We start from the raw sequence: 27,573 nt of genomic DNA, 5'->3' as shown, positions 1-27,573 counted from the left end.
CCAAGACAAACAGGTCCTAGGTGAGTGATCAGACAAAGAGCAGCTCAAAGACTTCTATGGAATTACAACGAAATGAACCCAGATTTCCCTCGCCCGGACGTGGGTCACCGGGGCCCCGCTGTGGAGCCAGGCCCGGAGTTGGGGCACGATGGCGAGCGCCTGGTGGTCGGGCCTGTTCCCATGGGGCCCGGCCGGGCACAGCCCGAAGAGGCAACGTGGGTCATCCCTCCAATGGGCTCACCACTCATAGGAGGGGCCATAGAGGTCGGGTGCATTGTGAGCTGGGCGGCAGCCGAAGGCAGGGCACTTGGCGGTCCGATCCTCGGCTACAGAAGCTAGCTCTTGGGACGTGGAACGTCACCTCACTGGGGGGGAAGGAGCCTGAGCTAGTGCGCGAGGTAGAGAAGTTCCGGCTGGATATAGTCGGACTCACCTCGACGCACAGCAAGGGCTCTGGAACCAGTTCTCTCGAGAGGGACTGGACCCTCTTCCACTCTGGCGTTGCCGGCAGTGAGAGGCGACGGGCTGGGGTGGCAATTCTGGTTGCCCCCCGGCTCAAAGCCTGTACGTTTGAGTTCAACCCAGTGGACGAGAGGGTAGCTTCCCTTCGCCTTCGGGTGGGGGGACGGATCCTGACTGTTGTTTGTGCTTACGCACCAAACAGCAGTTCAGAATACCCACCCTTTTTGGGTACACTCGAGGGAGTACTGGAAAGTGCTCCCCCAGGTGTTTCCCTTGTCCTACTGGGAGACTTCAACGCTCATGTTGGCAACGACAGTGAAACCTGGAGAGGCGTGATTGGGAAGAATGGTCGCCCGGATCTAAACCCGAGTGGTGTTTTGTTATTGGACTTTTGTGCTCGTCACAGTTTGTCGATAACAAACACCATGTTCAAACATAAGGGTGTCCATATGTGCACTTGGCACCAGGACACCCTAGGCCGCAGTTCCATGATCGACTTTGTAGTTGTGTCATCGGATTTGCGGCCTTATGTTTTGGACACTCGGGTGAAGAGAGGGGCGGAGCTTTCTACCGATCACCACCTGGTGGTGAGTTGGCTGCGATGGTGGGGGAGGATGCCGGACAGACCTGGCAGGCCCAAGCGCATTGTGAGGGTCTGCTGGGAACGTCTGGCAGAGTCTCCTGTCAGAGAGAGTTTCAATTCACACCTCCGGGAGAACTTTGAACATGTCACGAGGGAGGTGCGGGACATTGAGTCCGAGTGGACCATGTTCCGAACCTCTATTGTCGAGGCGGCTGATTGGAGCTGTGGCCGCAAGGTTGTTGGTGCCTGTCGGGGCGGTAATCCCAGAACCCGTTGGTGGACACCAGCAGTGAGGGATGCCGTCAAGCTGAAGAAGGAGTCCTATCGGGTTCTTTTGGCTCATAGGACTCCGGAGGCAGTGGACGGGTACCGACGGGCCAAGCGGTGTGCAGCTTTAGCGGTCGCGGAGGCAAAAACTCGGACATGGGAAGAATTCGGGGAAGCCATGGAAAACGACTTCCGGACGGCTTCGAAGCGATTCTGGACCACCATACGGCGCCTCAGGAAGGGGAAGCAGTGCACTATCAACACCGTGTATGGTGCGGATGGTGTTCTGCTGACTTCGACTGCGGATGTTGTGGATCGGTAGAGGGAATACTTCGAAGACCTCCTCAATCCCACCAACACGTCTTTCTTTGAGGAAGCGGTGCCTGGGGAATTTGTAGTGGACTCTCCTATTTCTGGGGCTGAGGTCGCTGAGGTAGTTAAAAAGCTCCTCGGCGGCAAGGCCCCGGGGGTGGATGAGATCCGCCCGGAGTTCCTTAAGGCTCTGGATGCTGTGGGGCTGTCTTGGTTGACAAGACTCTGCAGCATCGCGTGGACATCGGGGGCGGTACCTCTGGACTGGCAGACCGGGGTGGTGGTCCCACTCTTTAAGAAGGGGGACCGGAGGGTGTGTTCCAACTATCGTGGGATCACACTCCTCAGCCTTCCCGGTAAGGTTTATTCAGGTGTACTGGAGAGGAGGCTTCGCCGGATAGTCGAACCTCGGATTCAGGAGGAACAGTGTGGTTTTCGTCCTGGTCGTGGAACTGTGGACCAGCTCTATACTCTCGGCAGGGTTCTTGAGGGTGCATGGGAGTTTGCCCAACCAGTCTACATGTGCTTTGTGGACTTGGAGAAGGCATTCGACCGTGTCCCTCGGGAAGTCCTGTGGGGAGTGCTCAGAGAGTATGGGGTATCGGAATGTCTTATTGTGGCAGTCCGCTCCCTGTATGATCAGTGTCAGAGCTTGGTCCGCATTGCTGGCAGTAAGTCGGACACGTTTCCAGTGAAGGTTGGACTCCGCCAAGGCTGTCCTTTGTCACCGATTCTGTTCATAACTTTTATGGACAGAATTTCTAGGCGCAGTCAAGGCGTTGAGGGGTTCCGGTTTGGTGGCCACGGGATTAGGTCTCTGCTTTTTGCAGATGATGTAGTCCTGATGGCTTCATCTGGCCGGGATCTTCAGCTCTCACTGGATCGGTTCGCAGCCGAGTGTGAAGCGACCGGAATGAGAAATAGCACCTCCAAGTCCGAGTCCATGGTTCTCGCCCGGAAAAGGGTGGAGTGCCATCTCCGGGTTGGGGAGGAGACCCTGCCCCAAGTGGAGGAGTTCAAGTACCTAGGAGTCTTGTTCACGAGTGGGGGAAGAGTGGATCGTGAGATCGACAGGCGGATCGGTGCGGCGTCTTCAGTAATGCGGACGTTGTATCGATCCGTTGTGGTGAAGAAGGAGCTGAGCCGGAAGGCAAAGCTCTCAATTTACCGGTCGATCTACGTTCCCATCCTCACCTATGGTCATGAGCTTTGGGTCATGACCGAAAGGATAAGATCACGGGTACAAGCGGCCGAAATGAGTTTCCTCCGCCGGGTGGCGGGGCTCTCCCTTAGAGATAGGGTGAGAAGCTCTGCCATCCGGGAGGAGCTCAACGTAAAGCCGCTGCTCCTCCACATCGAGAGGAGCCAGATGAGGTGGTTCGGGCATCTGGTCAGGATGCCACCCGAACGCCTCCCTAGGGAGGTGTTTAGGGCACGTCCAGCTGGTAGGAGGCCACGGGGAAGACCCAGGACACGTTGGAAAGACTATGTCTCCCGGCTGGCCTGGGAACGCCTCGGGATCCCCCGGGAAGAGCTAGACGAAGTGGCTGGAGATAGGGAAGTCTGGGCTTCCCTGCTTAGGCTGCTGCCCCCGCGACCCGACCTCGGATAAGCGGAAGATGATGGATGGATGGATGGATATATATATTTATCAGTTTGAACATCAATATGTTGTCTTTGTAGCATATTCAACTGAATATGGGTTGAAAAGGATTTGCAAATCATTGTATTCCGTTTATATTTACATCTAACACAATTTACCAACTTATATGGAAACGGGGATTATATATATATATATATATATATATATATATATATATATATATATATGTATATATATATATATATATATATATATATATATATATAAGTACAAGTATATAAGTAGAACTCAGGTTGTTCAGATAGAAGGTTCCTCCTCGGATGTACTGCAAGTGAAAAAGGGTGTCCCTCAAGGTTCTGTGTTGGGTCCCTTATTATTCACTATTTACATAAATAATCTTGGACAGGATATTCCAAAGTCAACTTTACATTTCTATGCTAATGATAATGGCATATACTGCACACCACCAATTCGTGCTGAGGTCTTTAAATATCTACAATATGCATTTGACAGAGTATCAGAACAACTTTGCTATCTTTAACTGGTTTTAAATGCAGAGAAAAAAAAGTGTATGTTCTTTACCTCATCAAAAACTGTAAGATCAGCACTGTGTGAGAACATTTTAACAAGCAATGGGCAACAAATTGTGTTAGTATCTGCTTTTAAATATTTAGGATTTTTAATTGATGACTACTTGAGTTTTAAGGAGCACATTCAGTATGTTGTAAAAAACCTGATACTTTAACTGGGATTTTATTATAGAAACAAGTCTTGCTTTTCTTTTACTGTGAAACAGAAACTGGTGGAAACAACCTTTTTACCTGTTACTGACTATGGAGATGTGTTGTACATGAATGCTACTGCTGGTTGTCTCCACAAGCTGGATAGTGTGTACCACGGGGCACTGAGATTCATTACCAACTGCGCTCCCCTTACTCACCATTGTGTCTTATACTCAATGGTTAACTGGACGTCTTTATGTATTATCATTGGTATGTGTTCATCTACAAAACCATTCTGGGTATCACTCCATCTTATCTATCTTGTCTTAAGAAAGAAACAAGGAAGTCACAATCTTCGTTCAATGAATGTTCCGCAATTTGTCATCCCCAAAGTAAGAACTGAACTGGGCAAGAAAGCATTTAGGTTTTCAGCACCGAAGGCTTGGAAAAACCTACAATCGAATATTCAAATTCAAACCCTTGTTACATTGAATGAGTTTAAAGCTTCTGTGAAAGGATTGCAGTCAACCTTGTTTGTATGCACATGTGTCATGTGAGCAAGTTTTGATGTTGTAAATTTGATGTTTTATGTGTTTTTTACAGTTTGTAATGTAACCTTACTGCTCCTCTTGTCAATGTTTGTTGTAGACAAACCCCAAGATGCAGAGATGGAGGCAGGCATGGAGTGAGAAAACATGATTTAATAAAAAATACAAGAACAAACCAAAGAGGTACAACAAGAAGCGCGCACGTGGGCGGATAACAAACAAAAAGTGCTAGCATGATAACTAGAAAATAAATGGAGCTTAACATGGAAGCTAGCAAAAACAAAAAGGCCTAGCGTGGAATCTAGCAGGTCTTGAGCAGGAAAGAGAAGTCGTACATGAAATATGAAAACAAACTTGGAAGCAGGGAACAAAAGGCAGTAAACTAAAAACCGCAATCAAATAAAGCTTACCGCAATGCTGCATTGACAAAACACGACACGACAGGTAGCAACGACAAGCGCGACATCGACATGACAATAATCCAGCAATTGACTGGAGGACAAAAACAGGCTCAAATAGAAGCGGACTGATTGACGCCAGGTGTGGCCAGGTGCCAATCAGCCGCATGTGAGGGAAAACAGCGCAACGGGAAAAAAACAGGAAACACAGAGGAAAAACAAAAACAAACTGTCAGTGGCAAGCCTGACAGCTCTCTTGGCCATATATATATATATATATATATATATATATATATATATATATATATATATATATATATATATATATATATATATATATATATATATATATATATATTATAAATATATATAAAATGTTCTTCCATGCTGGTTTCAGTATCGTCACCTCTGGACATCGAGTCACCAAATACTGTAAATGGCAAGCATTTTCGTAAATATTAACCTCCAAAATGCTTTCTCCCGCGAACTGCTTCTTATTTATCCAGACAAGTGACATCTTTTTCACATGGTCATGCACTTTCTCTCTGTCCTTGCAAAAATATTTAATCCCTTTGGCGAAGCCACTCTCTTTCTTTTTGACCGGGAAACACCAACCCCAACTCTGACGGTCACCTCAGAAGAGATAACCAGGACCGAAGTTGCCCAAGCAATCAGGAGCTTTAAGAACAGCAAGGCACCAGGACTCGACGAGGTATCTGCTGAGTTGCTGAAGCACGGTCAAGAGGTGGTCATGGAGAGCCTCACGCACCTGTTCAACCTGATCTGGCATGCCGAAGAGGTCCCTGCCGACTGGAGACGGGGGTCATAGTGATGCTGCCAAAGAAGGGAAACCTCACAGACTGCAACAACGTGCGGGGCATCACACTGCTGTCGATCCCAGGAAAGGTTTTCTGTAGTGTGCTGCTCCAACGCCTAAAAGACGAGGTAGATAACATCTTAAGGGAAGAGCAAGCCGGCTTCCGAAAGGGAAGGTCCTGCGCGGAACAAATCTTCACTCTTCGCAACATCGTAGAACAGTGCCAAGAACTCCAGACACCCCTCATCATCAATTACATCGATTTCAAGAAAGCCTTCGACAGCATCCACCGGGAATCACTGTGGCAGATCCTCCAGCTATACGGTACACCATCAAAGTACGTCAACATCTTCAGAGCCCTGTACCACAACTCCACCTGTCGAGTGAAAACCACCAACAGCACAACCGACGACTTTGACATTGTGACCGGGGTAAGACAGGGTTGCATATTGTCCCCCTTACTGTTCATAGTTGTCATAGACTTTGTCATGAGGAAGTCTGTCGTCGAAGCAACATTCGGCATTAAGTGGGAAGGGGGCAGACTGGCAGATCTGGACTTTGCGGACGACTTGGCTCTGCTTAGCCATTCCTACGCTGCACTCCAAAAATTGACCAACAATCTGCATGAGCAAAGGGAAAAAGTCGGCCTACGTATAAGCGAAGAGAAAACCAAGGCCATGACCGTCGCACAAGACCAAAACGTTCCACTGCTCACCGTAGGCGAACAAGGCATAGAGTATACGTTAAGATCTTCACGTATCTGGGAAGCAACATCTCAAACACTGGAGATGCAGAAAAGGATGTACGGACTGGAATCGGAAAAGCTGCAGGAGTCTTCCAACGCCTCCAGAACATCTGGTCATCAAAATCTATCAGTACGTCCACAAAGCTGCGCCTGTATATGTCAGTGGTCATCCCTACAGTGACCTATGCCTGTGAGACGTGGATGAAGACATCAAGCTTTACGAACAAGATGGATGTCTTGCCTCAGATATATCTAGAGGATCTCATGGAGAGACCACATCACCAATGAAGAGGTGATGAGAAGGGCAGGGGTAGCACCATTGTCCAACATAGTCTCTGAGAGGAGAAGGAGAATGGCCGGACACATACTCCGACTGCTAAGAGAGAGACCGGCAAGTGGGCGCCAGAAGGGGGAAAGAAGAAGAGAGAAACTAATAGCAAAGAAGAAGTTAGTGAAGTAAATATTAATAACACAAAAATGACAATGAACATTATTACGCTACAAATGGAGCAATATAAATAGCAATGGAAATAGCACTATTGATAACGAATAATGACAATAAATACCTCTACTATCAACAATACAATTGTTTCAAATGCAACAAAACATATATGTAATGATAACTTGAATTACAAAAGAAAGCAGATAAACGGAGGGAAAGAAAGAGAAGCGAACTGTATTAAACTTGTAGATTGTTATAGTAACAATCGGTTAAGCTTTTTCAGTGTGCAGCGTTTTACCCAATTTGCCCTAGGGGAACAACGTTAATATATGTTTGATGAAACATGATTATATCCATGAGTGTATGTATGCATATGTGTTTGTGTATTTATGAATGTGTATATAAACGTGTACGTGTGTATATGTGTGAGTATATACGCGTGTGAATAAATGTGTATATGAATGTGGGGGTGTATATGTTTTTTTGTGTGTGTGTTAGTGTACATGTGTAGCTTTGTGTATATATGTATGTATGCATGTATATATGCATGTGTGTATGCATGCACGTGCATGCATGTGTATTATTACACAAGGGCAAGACTGCAAGTGGGCGAGGCTTCCACATATCACCACGTTTTAATCTTGCTGGATCTCGTCACACCTTGAGTAATTTGCACTATTTAAGTTGAGTTGCAGCCTTCGTTAATCATTTGATCATTGCATGTGTTTTTCTGCATTTTTTTCTTGCTTTCGACACCTCGTTATGCCCATCCCTTTGTCAAGTTTCCATGAGGCACCAGCCAAGTTTTTATTCCAGTCTTTCTTGTTTTTGCTCGTACTTGCGTTTTTGTATGGTGGTTCATCAAGCCTGCTTCTCTTTTGTTGCAATAGAGACTCTTTGATTGCATCGATAAAGGTATTTTTGCATTCTGGGGCAATCTGTTCCCATCGTTTTTACATGGCTACTTATTATTTTGCACTGAACAAATGAAAAAGATGGTTTGACAAAAACAGACTATCGTTGAATCTCAGTAAAACTAAAATAATGCTATTTGGTAGTAGTAGAAGAGAAAGTCAAACACAAATACAAATAGAATGAAGAGAAATTGAAAGAGTAAATGAAACCAAATTTCTAGGTATAATGATTGATGATAAATCGAACTGGAAAACTAATATAAAAATATACAACATAAAGTAGCAAGAAACACATCAATAATGAATAAAGCTAAATATGTTCTAGACCAAAAATCCATTCATATTCTCTACTGCTCACTAGTGTTACAATATCTGAGTTACTGTGTAGAAATATGGGGAAATAATTACAAAAGTACACTTCATTCACTAACAATGTTACAAAAAAGATCAGTTAGAGTAATACATAATGTTGGATATAGAGAACATATAAACCCTTTATTTATTGATTCAAAGATACTGAAATTCCATGACATAGTGAATTTTCAAACAGCAAAAATTAAACACAAAGCAAAGTATAACCTGCTTCCAAAGAATATACAACAATTCTTCTCAACAAAAGAGGAGAAATATAATCTTATAGAAAAATGTAATCTAAAACATTTGTACGCACGTACAACATTTAAGACCTTCAGTGTATCAGTATGTGGAATCAAATTATGGAATGGATTAAGCAAAGCAATCAAATAATGTACTAATATGATCCACTTCAAGAAACTCTTCAAACTTAAAGTGTTTACAAAGTACAAAGAAGAAGAATCATGATAAACATTCTGAATGTATCCATCCATCTATTCTTTCATTCTCACAATAATCTTACTTATCTCATCGTATGGAATACAACTTACTTCACCAATTATTTATTTATTTATTTTTATTGTGATACTTATGGAGTATATTGTGAATACATTGAGAACAGTAAGTGAACAAAAGTTTTAGCAACTGTTATGTAAAAGAAAAGGGGTAGGATTTAATAAGCTCTGCTTCTTCCTACTCCTTTTCGAACATGTTGAAAAGAAAAACTGGAAATTGTGATGTATCATGTTGTATGTTTGCATGTTCCAAATAAACTCAAACTCAAACCCAAACTCAAACGGCTAGTATCCACTTTACTGCTGTGAAACGTACATTGTAGTGTATATTGAGTAACTTCGGGTTTGTATCTGTAATAAACAAGTCCAAGATTGTGCTATTATTTAAATATCTATTTAAATCAAGTCAAAGTCTGTTTCTTATATGCACAACAATACAAACGATGGCAGCAAACAAACACGCACAACAAGCTTCAATTCAACTGTTGTCGCAAATATACATGTGCAGGTCAGCCATAATAGCTCGTTGGTTTAGATAGGTCTTTACTGTCATTGCACAAGTACAACGAAACTTTGTTTTCAGTACAAACCTGTTCAAGATTAGACAAACTAAAAGTATACAGGGTTACAGAACAGGAATGCTGATGGGTGGCCACAAGGCGCCCCGTAAAAGATGGGGAAAAAGGTAAAATGCTTGGGAAGGATGAGTAAAAAAATACCATCTAGACTGGGCTCCTAAGGGGGCCCAGTCTGGAGTGGGAAAAAAACCTCCATAGCAAAGCAAATATACATATTACAACGTACATCTCCAGATATCTAGCAACAGAGGGAAGGGAGTGCGGTAGAGATGCGCGGATAGGCAATTATATCATCCGCAACCGCATCACCAAAGTCGTCACCCACCCGCCGTTCACCCGAACCAACATTTTATCAGGACCGTACCCGCCCGCTGAAATACATCAGAGGTCAGCCACCTTCACCACTCACAGAACTATTTAAACCTGTTTCACAGAGTAATGAAGACAATTGAAGCCGCTAACGTTCTCGCGACTATCCAATAGCTTTCATCCTGATGACAAGAATATGGGCGTGCTGTGAAGCCATTGCCTTAGACACCTTCAACAACATGTACGAACCGATTGTTGGTCCGGCAACATGTTGTGTGCAGCTTCCGCAATTACACGTACAAGATTGAAAGGCATACTGGGTGATACAGAGTACACTGATGGTTGTGATATAAACAACTTTAACACTTACTAATATGCGCCATGCTATGAAGCCACACCAAACAAGATTGACAAACACATTTCGGGAGAACATCCTCACAGTAACACAACATAAACGCAACACAACAAATACCCAGAATCATTTGTATCCGTGTCACTCCCTGAGTATATTTTACACCCCCGCGCCCCCCAAACCCGCCCACCTTACCGACGCACGGGGGGGGGGATATAAAATAGTCAGGAAGGTGTGTCATGAATACAAAGGATTCTGGGTATTTGTTGTGTTGCATTTATGTTGTGTTACTGTGAAGATGTTCTCCCGAAATGTGTTTGTCGTTCTTAATTGGTGTGGCTTCACAGCGTGGGGCATATTACTAAGAGTGTTAAAATGGTTTACATCACAACCATTAGTGTATTCTGTGTCACCCAGTATGCCTTGCAGTTGTGTGCGTGTTGCCACGGAAGCCACACACAACATGATGCTGGACTGACAAGCAGACTGTACATGTTGTAGAAGGCGACAAAGCCAATGGCTTCATAGCACGCCCTAATACTTATTATCTGGGTGACTGCCGGCAGTCATTCAAGAGAATAATAGCGTCTCCTATTGTCTTCTTCGCTTTATGACACGGGTCTTAAATGGCTCTTTGAATGGCAAAGGATACCGATCCCAGAACCATGTATATCAAATATTTCCGGATGGTCCAACCGCCACCCGCCCGAATCTAATTAAAATCTATTTTTTCGTCATGTCAACCGCCCGACCCGCGGTTTATCCGCGGACTCCGCGGATGAGACCGCAAACCGCGCATCTCTAGAGTGCGGGGTCATGGTAGTAGGCCGCAGCTCTCAGGCGCTGACCATCCTGTCATCACCCCATTTGGGATTTGCTGTTAATCAAATAGCACAGCTATAATTTCAGCTATAATAACATTAGAACATCAATAAAACATAACACACTTTCCCAAAAGCCATGAATACATCAGATATACTCTTAATGCGTTCTGAGATTCATATCGTCAATGTCTTGTACAACGATTGAAAGTGGAAAAGATAAAAAAAGAGTTACTCTCTAAAACACTGGAAGAAATGGAATGAAATATTTAAAAATAAGAGTCTCCAGATAACTCAAGTCAATTTAGTTTGTATAGTTTTGATTCACAAGAGAAGTGATCTCCAGGCCATATACACATGAAGCAGGTCTACAACCACATTCCTATACATTAAAGAGAACCAACTGAAAGCCAACATGAGCAAGCACTTGACGACGGAGGCAAGGAAAAACTCAAAGTTTAATGGAGATAAAAATAGGACAAAGGGGTTTAGGGACAAGGGGAGGAAAGACAGAACAAGAGCAACACAACAGCAGTCATGTCAGCAACAGTCAGTACTCGCATTAAATTAGTCCGATTTCTTTAAATAGTTCGGCTCTAAATAAATCTCCTAAAACTCATGGAAACACCTTAATCCGATCGTGTTCGGTTTTGAAAAGTCGTACTAACTCACCTGGATTACGCGATTAAAAACCAGATCTCTCGACCACCTTCATAACACGCATGTGCCAGTCTCAACGCGTGGAATACAACCCAGAAGCAGATACCAATCAATAAAAACACAGCTGCAAATGTAATTACCGTTTAGTTGTTTTACAAATTAATAGAACAGAACATTATGAAGTACATTGATGGTAGAAAAAAAGAAACTGAGATGTATTTAAGAAGGTTGCGAAGGAAATGTAAAATGCCGGTTTAATTCAGACCCCCGAACAAAATACGAATGAGATGAAAGATAACAAAGTGGGTAAATTAAAGGTGGATGATAAAGCGTACACAAACCTCTTCACGCTGCATTTCTGCAAGCTAACTCATTAACTTACTGCACCACGGGCAAGATAGTCCAGAACAATAACAACCTTTCTCTGGATATCAGTCGGGGCACGAACGGTCTTTTTCTTCGGAATTAAAACTCCTTTCATCAATCCTTCTGAATGAACTTTAAGATATTCAAAAGTTTTGTTCCCATGATTTTTGTCAGAAAGTTCCTTCGAAAAAACTCTTCCGCCGTCTTTCTTTGCACCCGACCAGAGACAGTCTTGGGAGTAGCGTCATGTCCGTAGCGCAATAGAGGATCATTTTTTGATGCTGTCTGCTATTTAACATCACCATAGAGACATAATACTTGTATTACGTGCCAACATTACATGACTTAAAACAATTTTTTTTTTTTTTTTTTTAAAGGTTTATTTATAAATTTCAACAATTACAAACAGTAAGACAAACAACAATGTACAACATTATAAAACATTATGAAAACAGTACAAAACAGCGCCAGGGGGTTGTAAGTTCAAAATAATAAAAAAAAAGAATACAAACATATATATATAAATAATAAACAAAATGCAAAGCCGTAGGCTTATTCAGATTCGTCAAACAACTTAAATTTGGAACACAGCATCATCGTTTTCACAGCTTTTTTGTTGTTAGAGGTAGAGAGCGTTTTAATGTAAAGTTCCAGATCTCTTTTAAAGGCACAAAAGATAGGACGGGTATTAAGAAACTTACATTTATGAATATAAAACTTAGCCAATAAAATGATGAGGTTGCAAAGGTAGAATTCCTTTTCAAATTTTTGTTCATACAGTGTAAAACCAAAAATCACATCTTTAAAGTAAAGCACAAATTTGTCATAAATATTGTCCAGGATGAAGCGACAGATGCCCTGCCATAGTGATCGAGTGTTTTCACAAGTCCAAAACAAGTGGTTAACAGTCTCTGGGTGCATGTTACAAAAGGTGCAGGTAACATCAATGTCCTTTTTGTATCTAACCATCACAGTCTTTACAGGGTAATAACGATGGATGATTTTAAATGATATCTCTTTGACTTTGTTGGTAAGTAAATACCTGTTAGGAAGGGACCACGTTTTGGTCCAACAGATGTCATTTACAACATTATTCCATATGGAAATTACATAGGAGACAGACACACAATCATTTTGGAATAAGCTGCGGATTTTTCTGTTATTTTTTTGATCAAAGCAAAGTTTCCTCACGGGAGTGTCAAGTGGATCATTCAGAATGTTTACAGCAGAAAGAGGAGGTGTGTAAGCCCTGTACAACATAATGACACCTGTTGGGATGGCATCAAATACAATAGCAAATTGTTTGGGAGTCACAGGTAACTTAAATTGGTTGAGAAATTCTTGGTAATTAAAAAGTTGACCTTCCTTATTGAAAAGCTGACTCACTAAAATAATGTTATTGTTAAACCAATTGTTGAGGAAAAGAGATTTCCTTTTTTAACATATGTCTTTATTGTTCCAGATGAAATATTTGGTAGGTGAAAAATTGTGCTTGTATACAAGAGACCATGCTAGAAGGGCTTGTTTGTGGAAGTTTGAGAGCGCAACAGGAATCCTGTCAATGTTATAGTTACACAATAGCAAAAATTTTAGGCCTCCAAGGTTAGAGAATACATGATGAGAAATAAAGTTCCAAATTGAGGTAGGGTCTTTCAAGTAGTGTCTTATCCAATTAATTTTAAAGGTGTTGTTTAGTGTAGTGAAGTCAAGAAAGTTTAAACCACCCTGATTGTAATTGTTCATTATAACAGATTTCTTAATATAATTAATTTTGTTTTTCCAAATAAAGTCAATCAGTATTTTGTCAATAGTTTTACATATTTTTTGGTTAACATCTAAAGAAATAGCTGCATACGTAAGCCTGGAGATACCTTCTGCTTTGGAAAGTAAGGTTCTGCCTTTTAAGGATAAATCTCTCTGTAGCCATTGGTTAAATCTTTTCTTAGTTTTTTCTACAATTGGATTGAAGTTCAATGCCGATCTAGAGTTTAGATTTTTAGTGTTATGTATTCCTAGGTAATTAATACTATCCTTAACTGGAATTTGAGATACAGACATAATTTCACATCTCTTCACAGCCATTAGTTCACATTTATTCACATTTAGACGGAGACCAGAAGCCAAGGAAAAAACATGAATCACATCCAAGGCTAGGGGAATTTGAGAAGAGTCTTTCTAAAAGAGTGTTGTGTCGTCAGCCAGCTGGCTGATAATTATTTCTCTGTCTAATACAGAAATCCCCTTTAACAGTTGGGTGGCTAACAGAAATAAATATGGAGAAATAGGACAACCTTGCCGTATCCCACGTTTTAACTCGAATCTTGGAGATGTACCAGATTTGAGCTTTATAGAACTATTACCATTGCAGTACAAAGTCTTAATTCTTTTGCGGAAAAAATTGCCAAAGCCAAATTTCTCAAGTGTCCTGAATATGAATTCATGTTCGATCGAGTCAAAAGCTTTGTAAAAGTCCAGGAAAAGAAGGAAGCCTTCATCATTAATGACCTCTGGGTAATCCAGAATGTCAAGTACAAGCCTGATATTATTAGATATGTGTCTTCCTCTCATAAAACCTGACTGTGTCTCATCAATTATGTCATCCAGAACCAATTTTAAACGTTTAGCAAAAATAATAGGTACAATTTTATAGTCATTGTTTAGAAGGCTAATTGGACGCCAATTATCAATGATTAGTAAATCTTTGTTTGGCTTGGGTATAAGGGTAATAAGGCCCTGTGTTAAAGTTGGAGGAAGGGCACCTGTATCAATACTTTCACAAAATACTTCTAGTAAGAAAGGAGCTAGCTCTTCTGAAAATATTTTATAGAATTCAGATGTAATACCATCCACTCCAGGAGATTTGTTATTTTTTAAACTATTAATTGATTCCACTACTTCCTTGAGACAGATTGGACAGTCACAGAATAGTTGGTCAGCTGTGCTGATTGATTTAGTTTCAGTTAAGGTATCCATAAACTTAACAGCATCACTTTCAGAGTATTGACTATTGTATAATGTTTTGTAAGATTGAGAACAAAAATTTGCAATCTGTTTTGCGTCATTGCAAACCACATCATTTATTTTCAATTGATCAATGGTGTTATTTTGAGCCTGCGATTTTTCTAAACGAAAGAAATACGCACCTTCACCTTCCTCCAGCCATTGTTTTTTAGATCTTACAAAAGCTCCTTCTGCTTTTGATTGATACATTTTGTCTAATTTATTTTGGTTTTCTAAGAGACTTTCTTTTTCTTCTGCTGACATATTATCTGGACATATAGAGGATAATGCAGTAATGATGGAAATCACATTTTCCTCCTCAGAACGCTTATTCTTAGCTAGATTGCTGCAATATTTTCTAATAAATTTACCTACCTCATATTTAAGGAGTTCCCAATTAGTACTATAATTATTTTGGGTTTTGGCTTTATTAAGAACATTTTTTATTAGATCTTTAATCCTAATTTTAACTGCTTCATGACATAAAACTGAACTGTTGAGTTTCTAGTATGAGCTTTTTGAAGGATTGTGAGAGGGATGTAAAGAGATGTGAATCTGAATAGCCCTATGATCAGTCAAAGGAGTGGAGAGAATTTGAACAGTAACACAGTTTTGAAGTGATTTAGAAATTAACCACATGTCTATTCTAGACTTTTTTGAACCTGATTTATTGGACCAGGTAAAGGATGTCTTATTCTGATTTTTATATCTCCAGGCATCAATTAAATCAAACCTTTGCATTAATAACTTCAGATTTGAGCTGACACTACTTTGAGAGCCTGGTGGCCATCTATCAAGTGAATTGTCAATGACAGTATTGAATTCACCTCCGACAAGTATATAAGCATTTGGAAATTTGGCAAGCCAGTGTAAAATCTTATTTTGCACTTCATTGAATAAAATAGTATTGTCAGGCACAGAGTTATATCCATAAATGTTAGCAACTATAAAGTTTGTTTTCTGAATCTCAAAAACCTGACAAATATAATGGCCATTTTTATCATAATCACTATGATGCAATAAGACTCCTGTAATTTTGTTTTTGAATGTGCCAACTCCTCCAGAACGCTGTGATGCATGAGAGCAATATATCTCATTACCCCATTGAGATCTCCAAAACTTTACATCATCATTCATACTGTGTGTCTCCTGTAAAAAACATAAATCTGTTCTACATTGTTTAAGAAATAAAAATAAAGCTTTGCGTTTCAAGTTCTGCCTTAACCCCCTGGCGTTGAGAGAAACTATAGATAAAGACAGATTTAAATAAAAAAAACGATTGGAATTAGAAAATGCTTTGAATTAGAAACAAAGCAACTAAACGCTGCGGGAACAACATCATATGAAAGTTCAGAAAGTGCAAAAAAAACTGGCTGGTGCGTGAGTTGTGACTCCTCATCTATCCATCCTTTTCTTTTACCAAAGTACAGTCAAGAGAAAGTTAAGGCCTGAAAGGTGTATCTTCAGATTGGAGGAAGGATTTCTTTTTTCTCAATAAAAGCACGACCGCCTACAAAATAGGCGATTTTCCCTGCCTTGCGAGCTTCATCTACCAGTGGCCATAACTTCATTCTTGCATCTCTGTCGACTTTGCAGAGATCCTCGGCAAAGCGTAATCCGTTGTCTCGTAGGTAGGAGGAATTCTTTGCAGCGGCCCAAATTGCAGCTCTGTGCACCCGGGAGGAAAACTGCAGCAAAACACACCTGTTACCTTTCGGTTTCTTCATTCCAACGCGGTGCATGGTGTCGATAACATTAGGGAACCGTTCAGCATCGGACGGCAGCAGAGCCTGGCAAACTCGGATCACCTCTTCACGTAAAACTCTGTCCTCCACACGCTCGGCCACACCGTGCAGTTTCAGGTTCCATCGTCTTGAATATCTCTCCATCTCGGTGATGCGTTCTTGAAGTGTATTGATTAGCTTCTTGTCCCCCTCCACAGCCCGTTCCAGCCCACACACTCTCCCCATAATCTCGCTTACTTGTTTGCAAATTTGTTCCACTTTGGCATTTCCGCTAGCAATTTGAATAGCATTGGCCTGGATCAACTTTTTCAACTCTTCCGAGCGGGCCTCCGAGCGGGCGCTCAGCTCATCCGAGCGAGCATTAATTAGCGCGGATAGCATAGCAACAATGTCACTGTTGTTCATTTCATCTTTACCTTTCTTGGTGGGAGGCTTCTCCGGTGTTACTGGTAGGGAAGGGAGATTTTCTTCACTAATGAGATGCACTTTCATGTTGTCTTCACCGATGAAATAGTCATGGTAGTTCTTGAATAGCAAGTTTGAGTGTCCGGTTGTATCGTTATCCGCCATTTTCTTCGCTTTATCTTTCCTTTTCGAGCCAGAAGACATCGCCAAAGTTCGAAGAAGCAGTCGTCAAAGTCCAGCCAAAAGTATCATAAAACGATCCAAATACTATAAATAAACTATTTAGGCTTTTTATAATTATGCACGACCAGTTTTTGCAAGGTTATATTCCTTTTTTTAGATGCTGCTCCCGCATGTAGGACCGTTCACGGCGCCATCTTGGATCCCCACTTAAAACAAATTGTAAGGATCCGCAAATCCTAGTATGACGTCATGGGTCAACTGGAAAAGTGATTGAGTTATCCGCGCTAAAATGAAATGAGCGCCGCCTAGTGTATGGGAGGGCACATGGCGTATGACCAAAAATCACATTAGAGAGAGTGCATGGACACTTGGACTTCACATATAGGTGTGAAAATCCATCCATCCATCCATTTTTCCTACCGCTTGTCCCTTTCGGGGTCGCGGGGGTTCGCTGGAGCCTATCTCAGCTACGTTTCGGGCGGAAGGCATGGTACACCCTGGACAAGTCGCTACCTCAAAAAAAAATATTTGAGAAATCAGACTAATATAATGCATGGAAACGTAATGAGTGATACAGTAGTCCTATAATGACATTTTTATAGAATGGAATATAAAAAATACTGTATTTGCAGTGGACTAGTGTTGTTCCAATACCAATATTTTGGTACAGTTACTGCTACCAAAATTATTACGATACTTTTTGATACATTTCTAAATAAAAGGTACCACACAAAATGTAATTAATGGCTTCATTTTAACAAAAAAATCTAAGAGTACATTAAATATATGCTTCTTATTGCAAGTTTGTCCTTAAATAAAATAGTAAACATACAAGACAACGTGTCTTTTAGTAGTAAGGAAGCAAAGAAAGGCTCCTAATTTAGTCGGCTGACATACGCAGTAACATATTGTGTCATTTACCATTCTATTATTTTGTCAAAATTCTTAAGGAAAAGTGGTATACAATTTAATTTTAATCTACTTTTTCATTTACTGTTAATATCTGCTTACTTTCGCTTTTAACATGTTCTATCTACTTTTCTGTTAAAATTTAATAATCACTTATTCTTCTGTTGTTTGATACTTTATATTAGTTTTGGATGATACCACACATTTCGGTATCAATCCGATACCAAGTAGTTACAGGATCATACATTGGCCATAGTCAAAGTCCTCATGTTTCCAGGGAAATATTTCCCGAGTTTATAAACATAATATAAATTTTAAAAATACGAAAAAAGATTTTGTGATGCCAAAAAATAATCATAGTGGTATTGACTAGATAGGCTACTGTACTTGGTATCATTACAGTGGATGTTAGGTGTAGATCCACCTATGGCGTTTGTTTACATTTTGATGCCAGTGAGCTACGGTGTGTAGTGAAGCATGTTTAGCTATTCCTCGTACTGCAGGGATGATACTTGTAAGAAACTGTCTTTGTCACCATGGAGGCGAGGATTAGTGATTTAGAAGTAATTAAAATACTGCAGACTGGGGCTGGATGTTAGCCGTTAGCTAGCTAGCCATGTCCTAAAGCACCTCTTCCTGAGGGCGTTTGAGTTTTATAACTTCACCTTTATCTTTAGTTTTCAAGCCAAAATGCGTCCATTCTTCCTTATTTTGTCTACACACATTGTCTGTTTGTAAATACTCCGTGTGTGTTGTGCAATACCGAACATGCTCGTCTGCTCGTAAACCAGCAATGACGTGACGACGACGGGGGTGCAGGTGGGTGGCGGACCGGTACTTTTCAGAGGCGGTATAGTACCGAATATGATTCATTTGTATCGCCGTACTATACTAACACCGGTATACCGTACAACCCTACAGTGGACAAATGAAGGCAAATTCTACAGTAGTAAGAATGTTGGGTTGTCCTCTTCCCCCCTGACTGTACACATTTCACAAACCATTTTCAAAATATTGTTTTCTTTATTTTACCTTGATTAAATAAAGAACATATTGTAAATATTGTAAATATTGTTAAAATGGAGATGAAATGTGTGTGTTTAAATGCGTAAAAATGTGTATCTATTTATTTTTGCATCTTCCCCAGGTTCTGCACAGGATGTGAAATATGTACTGAAGGGTCAGGAGTTAGCCTTGGATCCAGCAGTTTTTAGACGCCCTCTTGAAATATACTGGACACATCATGTCAACATGGTTGTATTTTTTGATGGCACGATAGAGACTGTGTCCCCTGCATACAAGAACAGAATAAGTCTCAACAAGGACTCTGCAGTACTCACCATCAAAAACGCCACATATGAAGACAGTGGATACTATGACCTGGAGGTTCAAGAAAACAAGAGGCTACAACATATGATCTTTAAAATTGAGGTTATAGGTGAGCTTATCTTTTCATTCATGAAACAGAGATATTGTGCTTTACACAAGCCAATACGTAATACTGAATAATAAAAACAAGATAATGCCGTGTCTTCCTGAGTATGAAGTTATTCTAACAATGTTATTAAATCATATTACCCTTCAAATCAAACAAAGCAGCATATTTTGTAGAATTTTTTTAAGCATTTCTACACATCCATGTTTCTGGTCCTTCTTCTTTGTGTCTGCAGACAAAGTATCCAAACCCAACATTAGGTGTGAGATGATTGACAGTTACCAGGCGACGCTCGTGTGCTCAACAGAGTCCAAACATTCTGGTTTATTAAAGTTCAAGTGGATATCAGGCGGAAATGAGCAAACTGGAGCAAATTTAACAATAACTCTCAATAAGTTTCTTAATCATCAAGTTTATATTTGTGATGTCAGCAACCCCCTGACCAATGAGATTGCTGCATTCACTGTCAAGGACTGCTTATCTGGTAAATATAATCAATAATAACACAATTGAGGTATTCAAATTGGAATTATATTTTAATATGAATGTACACATAAATGTTACTACGACTTTTGTGTTCCTTTTCAGGTGGTATAACTGTTGCTGAAATGGTTGTCATCATCCTTTCGATCATTGCCGTTGTGACAATTGGGGTCGTCCTCTTTTTGGGATTGAAACTGTACAAAAAACGTCAAGGTAGATGAGAGTGTTTGAAATTTAACAATCTTGTCCCCTTGAGGACGACTAAAGTGATGATGATCTACTGATCTCTTTGTGCATTCGAAGCTAATTTATGAACTTTTCTCTGCCTTGTTTCTGTGAAAAACATTTTTTTGAAAATTGTACACAATACAAATATCTCTCTTTGCACTTGCAGAACGTTGTAAAAGAGATAAACGCAGAAAAGAAGGTAAGATCCGTCCAACAATGGTTGTAGATCTGCATAAAGTGTCTTGGTGATTGTTAACAATTAATTGTATGAAATATTTCCATTAAAATACATTTTATTTATTATTCTTTTAATGGTTTGCTGCCATGTTAGTAGTTTTCATACTGAGTTAACTTGTAAGTAATACAGCATGTTAACTATTGTCTTTGAAAATCTGAAATACATCATACAGTAAGAACATAAGTATTTGATCCCCTGCTGATTTTATAAATGTACACTCTTGCAAATATGCTGTGAAAACAATAATATTTTCATGGTAAGTTTATTTTGGTAAAATCCTCCTGTGCTTGTAATGTTCTTCTCCTGGATTGTTTGTTGATGTCCCATCTCTCTGTTAGGGTCTTTATATAGAACAGGGGTCACCAACCTTTTTGAAACCAAGAGCTACTTCTTCGGTACGGATTAATGCGAAGGGCTACCAGTTTGATACACACTTAAATAAATTGCCAGAAATAGCCAATATGCTCAATTTACCTTTAATAAATAAAAAAAAAAAAAAAAAAAAATATATATATATATATATATATATGTATATATATATATATATATATATATATATATATATATATATATATATATATATATATATATATATGTATATATATATATATATATATATATATATATATATATATATATAAAAATACATATATATATATAGGCTTCAAGGTGGCAGAGGGGTTAGTGCGTCTGCCTCACAATACGAAGGTCCGGCAGTCCTGGGTTCAAATCCAGGCTGAGGATCTTTCTGTGTGGAGTTTGCATGTTCTCCCCGTGAATGCGTGGGTTCCCTCCGGGTACTCCGGCTTCCTCCCACTTCCAAAGACATGCACCTGGGGATAGGTTGATTGGCAACACTAAATGGTCCCTAGTGTGTGAATGTGAGTGTGAATGTTGTCTGTCTATCTGTGTTGGCCCTGCGATGAGGTGGCGACTTGTCCAGGGTGTCCCCGCCTTCCACCCGATTGTAGCTGAAATAGGCGCCAGCGCCCCCCGCGACCCCGAAAGGGAATAAGCGGTAGGAAATGGATGGATGGATGGATATATATATATATATATATATATATATATATATATATTTATATATATATATATAAATAAAAAATGGGTATTTCTCTCTGTCATTCCGTCGTACATTTTTTTTCCTTTTACGGAAGGTTTTTTGTAGAGAATAAATGATGAAAAAAACATTTAATTTAAAGATTTAAAAGAGGAGAAAACTCGAAAAAAATGAGAATTCAAATTTTAAACATCGTTTATCTTCAATTTCGACTCTTTAAAATTCAAAATTCAACAGAAAAAAATGAAGAGAAAAACTAGCTAATCTGAATCTTTTTGAAAAAATTAAAAAAAGAATTTATGGAACATCATTAGTATTTTTTCCTGATTAAGATTCATTTTAGAATTTTGATGACATGTTTTAAATAGGTTAAAATCCAATCTGCTCTTTGTTAGAATATATAACAAATTGGACCAAGCTATATTTCTAACAAAGACAAATCATTATTTCTGCAGAACAAAAATTTTAAAAGAAATTCAGGAGACTTTGAAATAAGATTTAAATTTGATTCTAAAGATATTCTAGATTTGACAGAATATTTTTGGGGAATTTTAATCATAATAAGTTTGAAGAAATATTTCACAAATATTCTTCGTCGAAAAAACAGAAGTTAAAATGAAGAATTAAATTAAAATGTATTTATTATTCTTTACAATAAAAAAAAATACTTGAACATTGATTTAAATTGTCAGGAAAGAAGAGGAAGGAATTTAAAAGGTAAATGTGTTTCAAAATCCTAAAATAATTTTTAAGGTTGTATTTTTTCTATAAAATTGTCTTTCTGAAAGTTATAAGAAGCAAAGTAAAAAAAAAAAAAAATGAATTTATTTAAACAAGTGAAGACCAAGTCTTTAAAATATATTCTTGGATTTTTCAAATTCTATTTGTTGAGTTTTGTCTCTCTTAGAATCATAAATGTCGAGCAAAGCGAGACCAGCTTGCTAGTAAATAAAATACAATTTAAAAAATAGAGGCAGCTCACTGGTAAGTGCTGCTATTTGAGCTAATTTTACAACAGGCCAGCGGGCTACTCATCTGGTCCTTTCGGGCTACCTGGTGTCCGCGAGCACCGCGTTGGTGACCCCTGATATAGAACAATCAAATGAGTTGGGAAATTGTGTTGGATGTAAATATAAACGGAATACAATGATTTTCAAATCCTTTTGAACCCATATTCAATTGAATGCACTACAAAGACAACATATTTGATGTTCAAACTCCTAAACTTATTTTTTTATTGCAAATAATAATTAACTTGAAATTTCATGGCTGCAACATGTGCCAAAGTAATTGGGAAAGGGCATGTTCACCACTGTGTTACATCACCTTTTCTTTTAACAACACTCAATAAACGTTTGGGAACTGAGGAAACTAATTGTTGAAGCTTTGAAAGTGGAATTCTTTCCCATTCTTGTTTTATGTAGAGCTTCAGTCGTTCAACAGCCCGGGGTTTCCGCTGACGTATTTTACGCTTCATAAGGCGCCACACATTTTCGATGGGAGACAGGGCTGGACTGCAGGCGGGCCAGGAAAGTAGCCGCACTCTTTTTTTATGAAGCCACGCAGTTGTAACACGTGCTGGATGTGGCTTGGCATTGTCTTGCTGAAATAAGCAGGGACGTCCATGAAAAAGACGGCACTTAGATGGCAGCATATGTTGTTCCAAAACCTGTATGTACATTTCAGCATTAATGGTGCCTTTACAGATGTGTAAGTTACCCATGCCTTGGGCACTAATGCACCCCCATACCATCACAGATGCTGGCTTTTGAACTTTGCGTCGATAACAGTCTGGATGGTTCGCTTCCCCACGGTGTCGAATATTTCCAAAAACAATTTGAAATTTGGACTCGTCAGACGACAGACCACTTTTCCACTTTGCATCAGTCCATCTTAGATGATCTCGGGCCCAGAGAAGCCGGCGGTGTTTCTGGATGTTGTTGATAAATGGCTTTCGCTTTGCATAGCAGAGCATTAACTTGCACTTACAGATGTAACCACAAACTGTATTTAGTGACAGTGGTTTTCTCAAGTGTTCCTGAGCCCATGTGGTGATATCCTTTAGGGATTGATGTCGGTTTTTGATACAGTGCAGTCTGAGGGATCGAAGGTCACGGTCATTCAATGTTGGTTTCCGGCGATGCCGCTTACGTGGAGTGATTTCTCCACATTCTCTGAACCTTTTGATGATATTATGGACCGGATATGTTGAAATCCTTAAATTTCTTGCAATTGCACTTTGAGAAACGTTGTTCTTAAACTGTTTGACTATTTGCTCACGCAGTTGTGGACAAAGGGGTGTACCTTGCCCCATCCTTTCTTATGAAAGACTGAGCATTTTTTGGGAAGCTGTTTTTATACCCAATCATGGCACCCAGCTGTTCCCAATTAGCATAGAGACCTGTGGGATGTTCCAAATAATTGTTTGATGAGCATTCCCCAACTTTATCAGTATTTATTGCCACCTTTCCAAACTTCTTTGTCACGTGTTGCTAGCATCAAATTCTAAAATTAATGATTATTTGCAAAAAAAAAACAAGTTTATCACTTTGAACATCAAATATGTTGTCTTTGTAGCATATTCAACTGAATATGGGTTGAAAAGGATTTGCAAATCATTGTATTCCGTTTATATTTACATCTAACACAACTTCACAACTCATATGAAAACTGGGTTGGTACAATCTGGAGTGCTTATATCTTTTTAAGGGGATCAGATAACTATTTCACCCTCTAGTTATCAAAATCCTAAATGAAGTGATTGAATCGAATATTTGTATTCACACCAAAACTAAATAAAATAACATGTATTTTTTTTGTTATCAGGCTACAGTCCATCTCCTCTCAAAGTTTTTCATAAACTGATTAAATCATCCCAATCGATTTAATATAATGTAATTATGTATTGTTAATGTTAAAAAAAAACAATGACTATGAAAAAATCTCCCTTGTGCGGTTAATATTATTGAAATATCCAAACTTCTTTGTTTGGATATTAGACATTTACATAGATAAATGTTTTACAGATCATGCATGAATACACTAACTGATGCAATTTGTCTTCACAGTACTTCTCTATGAATGTGACATATCTTCACTAAATAGAAAGGAAATAATGGATATATTCAACATCAAAAATCCTAACGACTTCTGGTTTTTGGACTCACATGATGAATTGAAGCAATATGGTATTACATTGACTGCCTGCAAGGACATTTTCAGTGAAATCATATTGTGGATGAAAGCAGACAGTACCAACAGTCATCCTAGAGTATTTCTGAACCACTTCCTGGACACAGTGACTCGTATTGGAGGTTGTCCACAGCAACTGATGGCCAAACCAAGTTTGCAAGTTATCACCGAAACGCAAAAATTCCTGCGTAGGAATCATACAGACTCTTATGCTGGGGAACAAAGTGTGATTTGTGGATATAACATTACCAGTCACTCATGGTTAGACGTATGGACGTATTGGAAGTACTGTTTTGAAACTCTCAGGGACTCAGGACTTTTCACAGGAAACGATTTGGACAGGAACCTCGTACAGTTCTGCTTCTGCAGCATCATCCAGGTAAGTATAAAATACAAACCCCGTTTCTGTATGAATTGGGAAATTGTGTTAGATGTAAATATAAACGGAATACAATGATTTGCAAATCCTTTTCGACCCATATTCAGTTGAATATGCTACAAAGACAACATATTTGATGTTCAAACTGATAAACCTTTTTTTTTTTTGCAAATAATCATTAACTTTAGAATTTGATGCCAGCAACACGTGAAAAAGTAATTGGGAAAGGTGGCAATAAATACTGATAAAGTTGAGGACTGCTCATCAAACACTTATTTGTAACATCCCACAGGTGTGCAGGCTAATTTGGAACAGGTGGATACCATGATTAGGTATAAAATCAGCTTCCCAAAAAATGCTCAGTCTTTCAAAAGAACGGATGGGGCGAGGTACACCCCTTTGTCCACAACTGCGTGAGCAAATAGTCAAACAGTTTAAGAACAACGTTTCTCAAAGTGCAATTGCAAGAAATTTAGGGATTTCAACATCTACGGTCCATAATGTCATCAAAAGGTTCAGAGAATCTGGAGAAATCACTCCACGTAAGCGGCATGGCCATAAACCAACATTGATTGACGTTGACTTTCGATGCCTCAGGCGGCACTGTATCAAAAATGGACATCAATCTCTAAAGGATATCACCATCTGGGCTCAGGAACACTTCAGAAAACCACTGTTACTAAATACAGTTTGTCTCTGCAAAGCGAAAGCCATTTATCAACAACATCCAGGAACACCAGCGGCTTCTCTGGGCCCGAGATCATCTGAGATGGACTGATGCAAAGTGGAAAAGTGTTCTGTGGTCTGAGGAGTCCACATTTCAAATAGTTTTTGGAAATATTCGACATCGTGTCATCCGGACCAAAGGGGAAGCAAACCATCCAGACTGTTATGAAGCGTGAAATACGACAGCGGAGACCCCGGGCTGTTGAACGACTGAAGCTCTACATAAAACAAGAATGGGAAAAAATTCCACTTTCAAAGCTTCAACAATTAGTTTCCTTAGTTCCCAAATGTTTATTGAGTGTTTAGATAGATAGATAGATAGATAGATAGATAGATAGATGGATAGATAGATAGATAGATAGATAGATAGATAGATAGATAGATAGATAGATAGATAGATAGACAGATAGATAGATAGATAGATAGATAGATAGATAGATAGATAGATAGATAGATAGATAGATAGATAGATAGATAGATAGATAGATAGATAGATAGATAGATAGATAGATAGATAGATAGATAGATAGATAGATAGATAGATAGATAGATAGATGGATAGAACTTTATTGATTCCTTCAGGAGAGTTCCTTCAAGAAAAAAAAAGTGATGACTAGTCAGAATAGAAGGAAAGCTAAATGCAGCAATGTAGAGACAACCTGGATGAAAACTGAGGCATCCAGTCCAACCTGATGGAAATTGAGAGGTGCTACAAAGAGGAATGGGCAAAACTGCCCAAAGATAGGTATGCCATTGTGACGGACTTCCTGCCATCCTTGTGCGGGTTGCAGTGACGATTGATACATGACGCATCATAGCAGGTTTGACTCTGATTTATTATTTCAATACACCTGTTGTTTGGCCAGTCTGTCGTGCCAATTTCTGGCTTGCTGGCTCTTCCTGCTGGTCGCGGCACACCTTTCGGTGCCCGATGGGTGCGTCTGTTGCGGGGAGTCATCTCTGGTCTGGTCTCTCTCGTCGCTCTCGTGGTCGTTCGTGTCGGGTTGTTCCTCTCCTACTTCTGCCAAGATCATTCCTCCCTCTCCCTTTTTATGCTGCAGCAGAAGATGCAGGGATTGAGCACAGGTGTGTTGTGTACGCACCTGACTCTGATGGCTGTAGTGTGGCTCCAGCCGTGCCCCGCCTCTCCGATCTGCTGCATGCTCCTCCTCCTGGCCTCCATCTTGGGCCGGACCGTCGTTTGTCCGAGCCCGCTGTCGGCTCGTCGGCTCCTCCTCTCCACAGCCATGTTTGAAGTTTGTGGCATCGTATTCAAAAATACTTGAGGCTGTAATTGCTGCCAAAAGTGCATCTACATAGTATTGAGGAAAGGGTCTGTATATTTACGTATATGTGATTTTGTATTTTTTTTCATTTAAAAAAAAAATTGCAAAATTAGAATAAACACTTTCCACATTGTCATTGGGGAGTATTGTGTGTACAAACCCCGTTTCCATATGAGTTGGGAAATTGTGTTAGATGTAAATATAAACGGAATACAATGATTTGCAAATCCTTTTCAACCCAACAGTTAAATGCACTACAAAGACAAGATATTTGATGTTCAAACTCATAAACTTTATTTTTTTGGGCAAATAATAATTAACTTAGAATTTCATGGCTGCAACACGTGCCAAAGTAGTTGGGAAAGGGCATGTTCACCACTGTGTTGCATCACATTTTCTTTTAACAAAACTCAATAAACGTTTGGGAACTGAGGAAACTATTTGTTAAAGCTTTGAAAGTGGAATTCTTTACCATTATTGCTTGATGTACAGCTTAAGTCGTTCACCAGTCCAGGGTCATGTTGTCGTATTTTACG

General features: G+C 39.8%; 1 protein-coding gene across 4 annotated transcripts in view; it reads left to right on the top strand.

Moving 5' to 3' along the window:
- LOC133538083 (SLAM family member 9-like) overlaps window positions 1-27,573 on the top strand; it is a 41,393-nt gene that overhangs the window by 6,461 nt on the left and 7,359 nt on the right. For 3 of the 4 annotated variants that reach the window (XM_061879370.1, XM_061879369.1, XM_061879371.1), the window contains exons 2-6: window positions 19,158-19,448; window positions 19,681-19,929; window positions 20,034-20,141; window positions 20,323-20,355; window positions 24,523-25,025. In XM_061879370.1, the coding sequence (XP_061735354.1) occupies window positions 19,158-19,448; window positions 19,681-19,929; window positions 20,034-20,141; window positions 20,323-20,355; window positions 24,523-25,025 (1,184 nt within the window). The remainder of the gene's footprint in view (window positions 1-19,157; window positions 19,449-19,680; window positions 19,930-20,033; window positions 20,142-20,322; window positions 20,356-24,522; window positions 25,026-27,573) is intronic. The other variant, XM_061879372.1, reaches the window with a different exon arrangement.

This window comes from Nerophis ophidion, linkage group LG19 (genome assembly GCF_033978795.1).
Source record: "Nerophis ophidion isolate RoL-2023_Sa linkage group LG19, RoL_Noph_v1.0, whole genome shotgun sequence".
NCBI lineage: Eukaryota > Metazoa > Chordata > Actinopteri > Syngnathiformes > Syngnathidae > Nerophis > Nerophis ophidion.
This window is presented reverse-complemented; position numbering and strand designations above follow the sequence as displayed.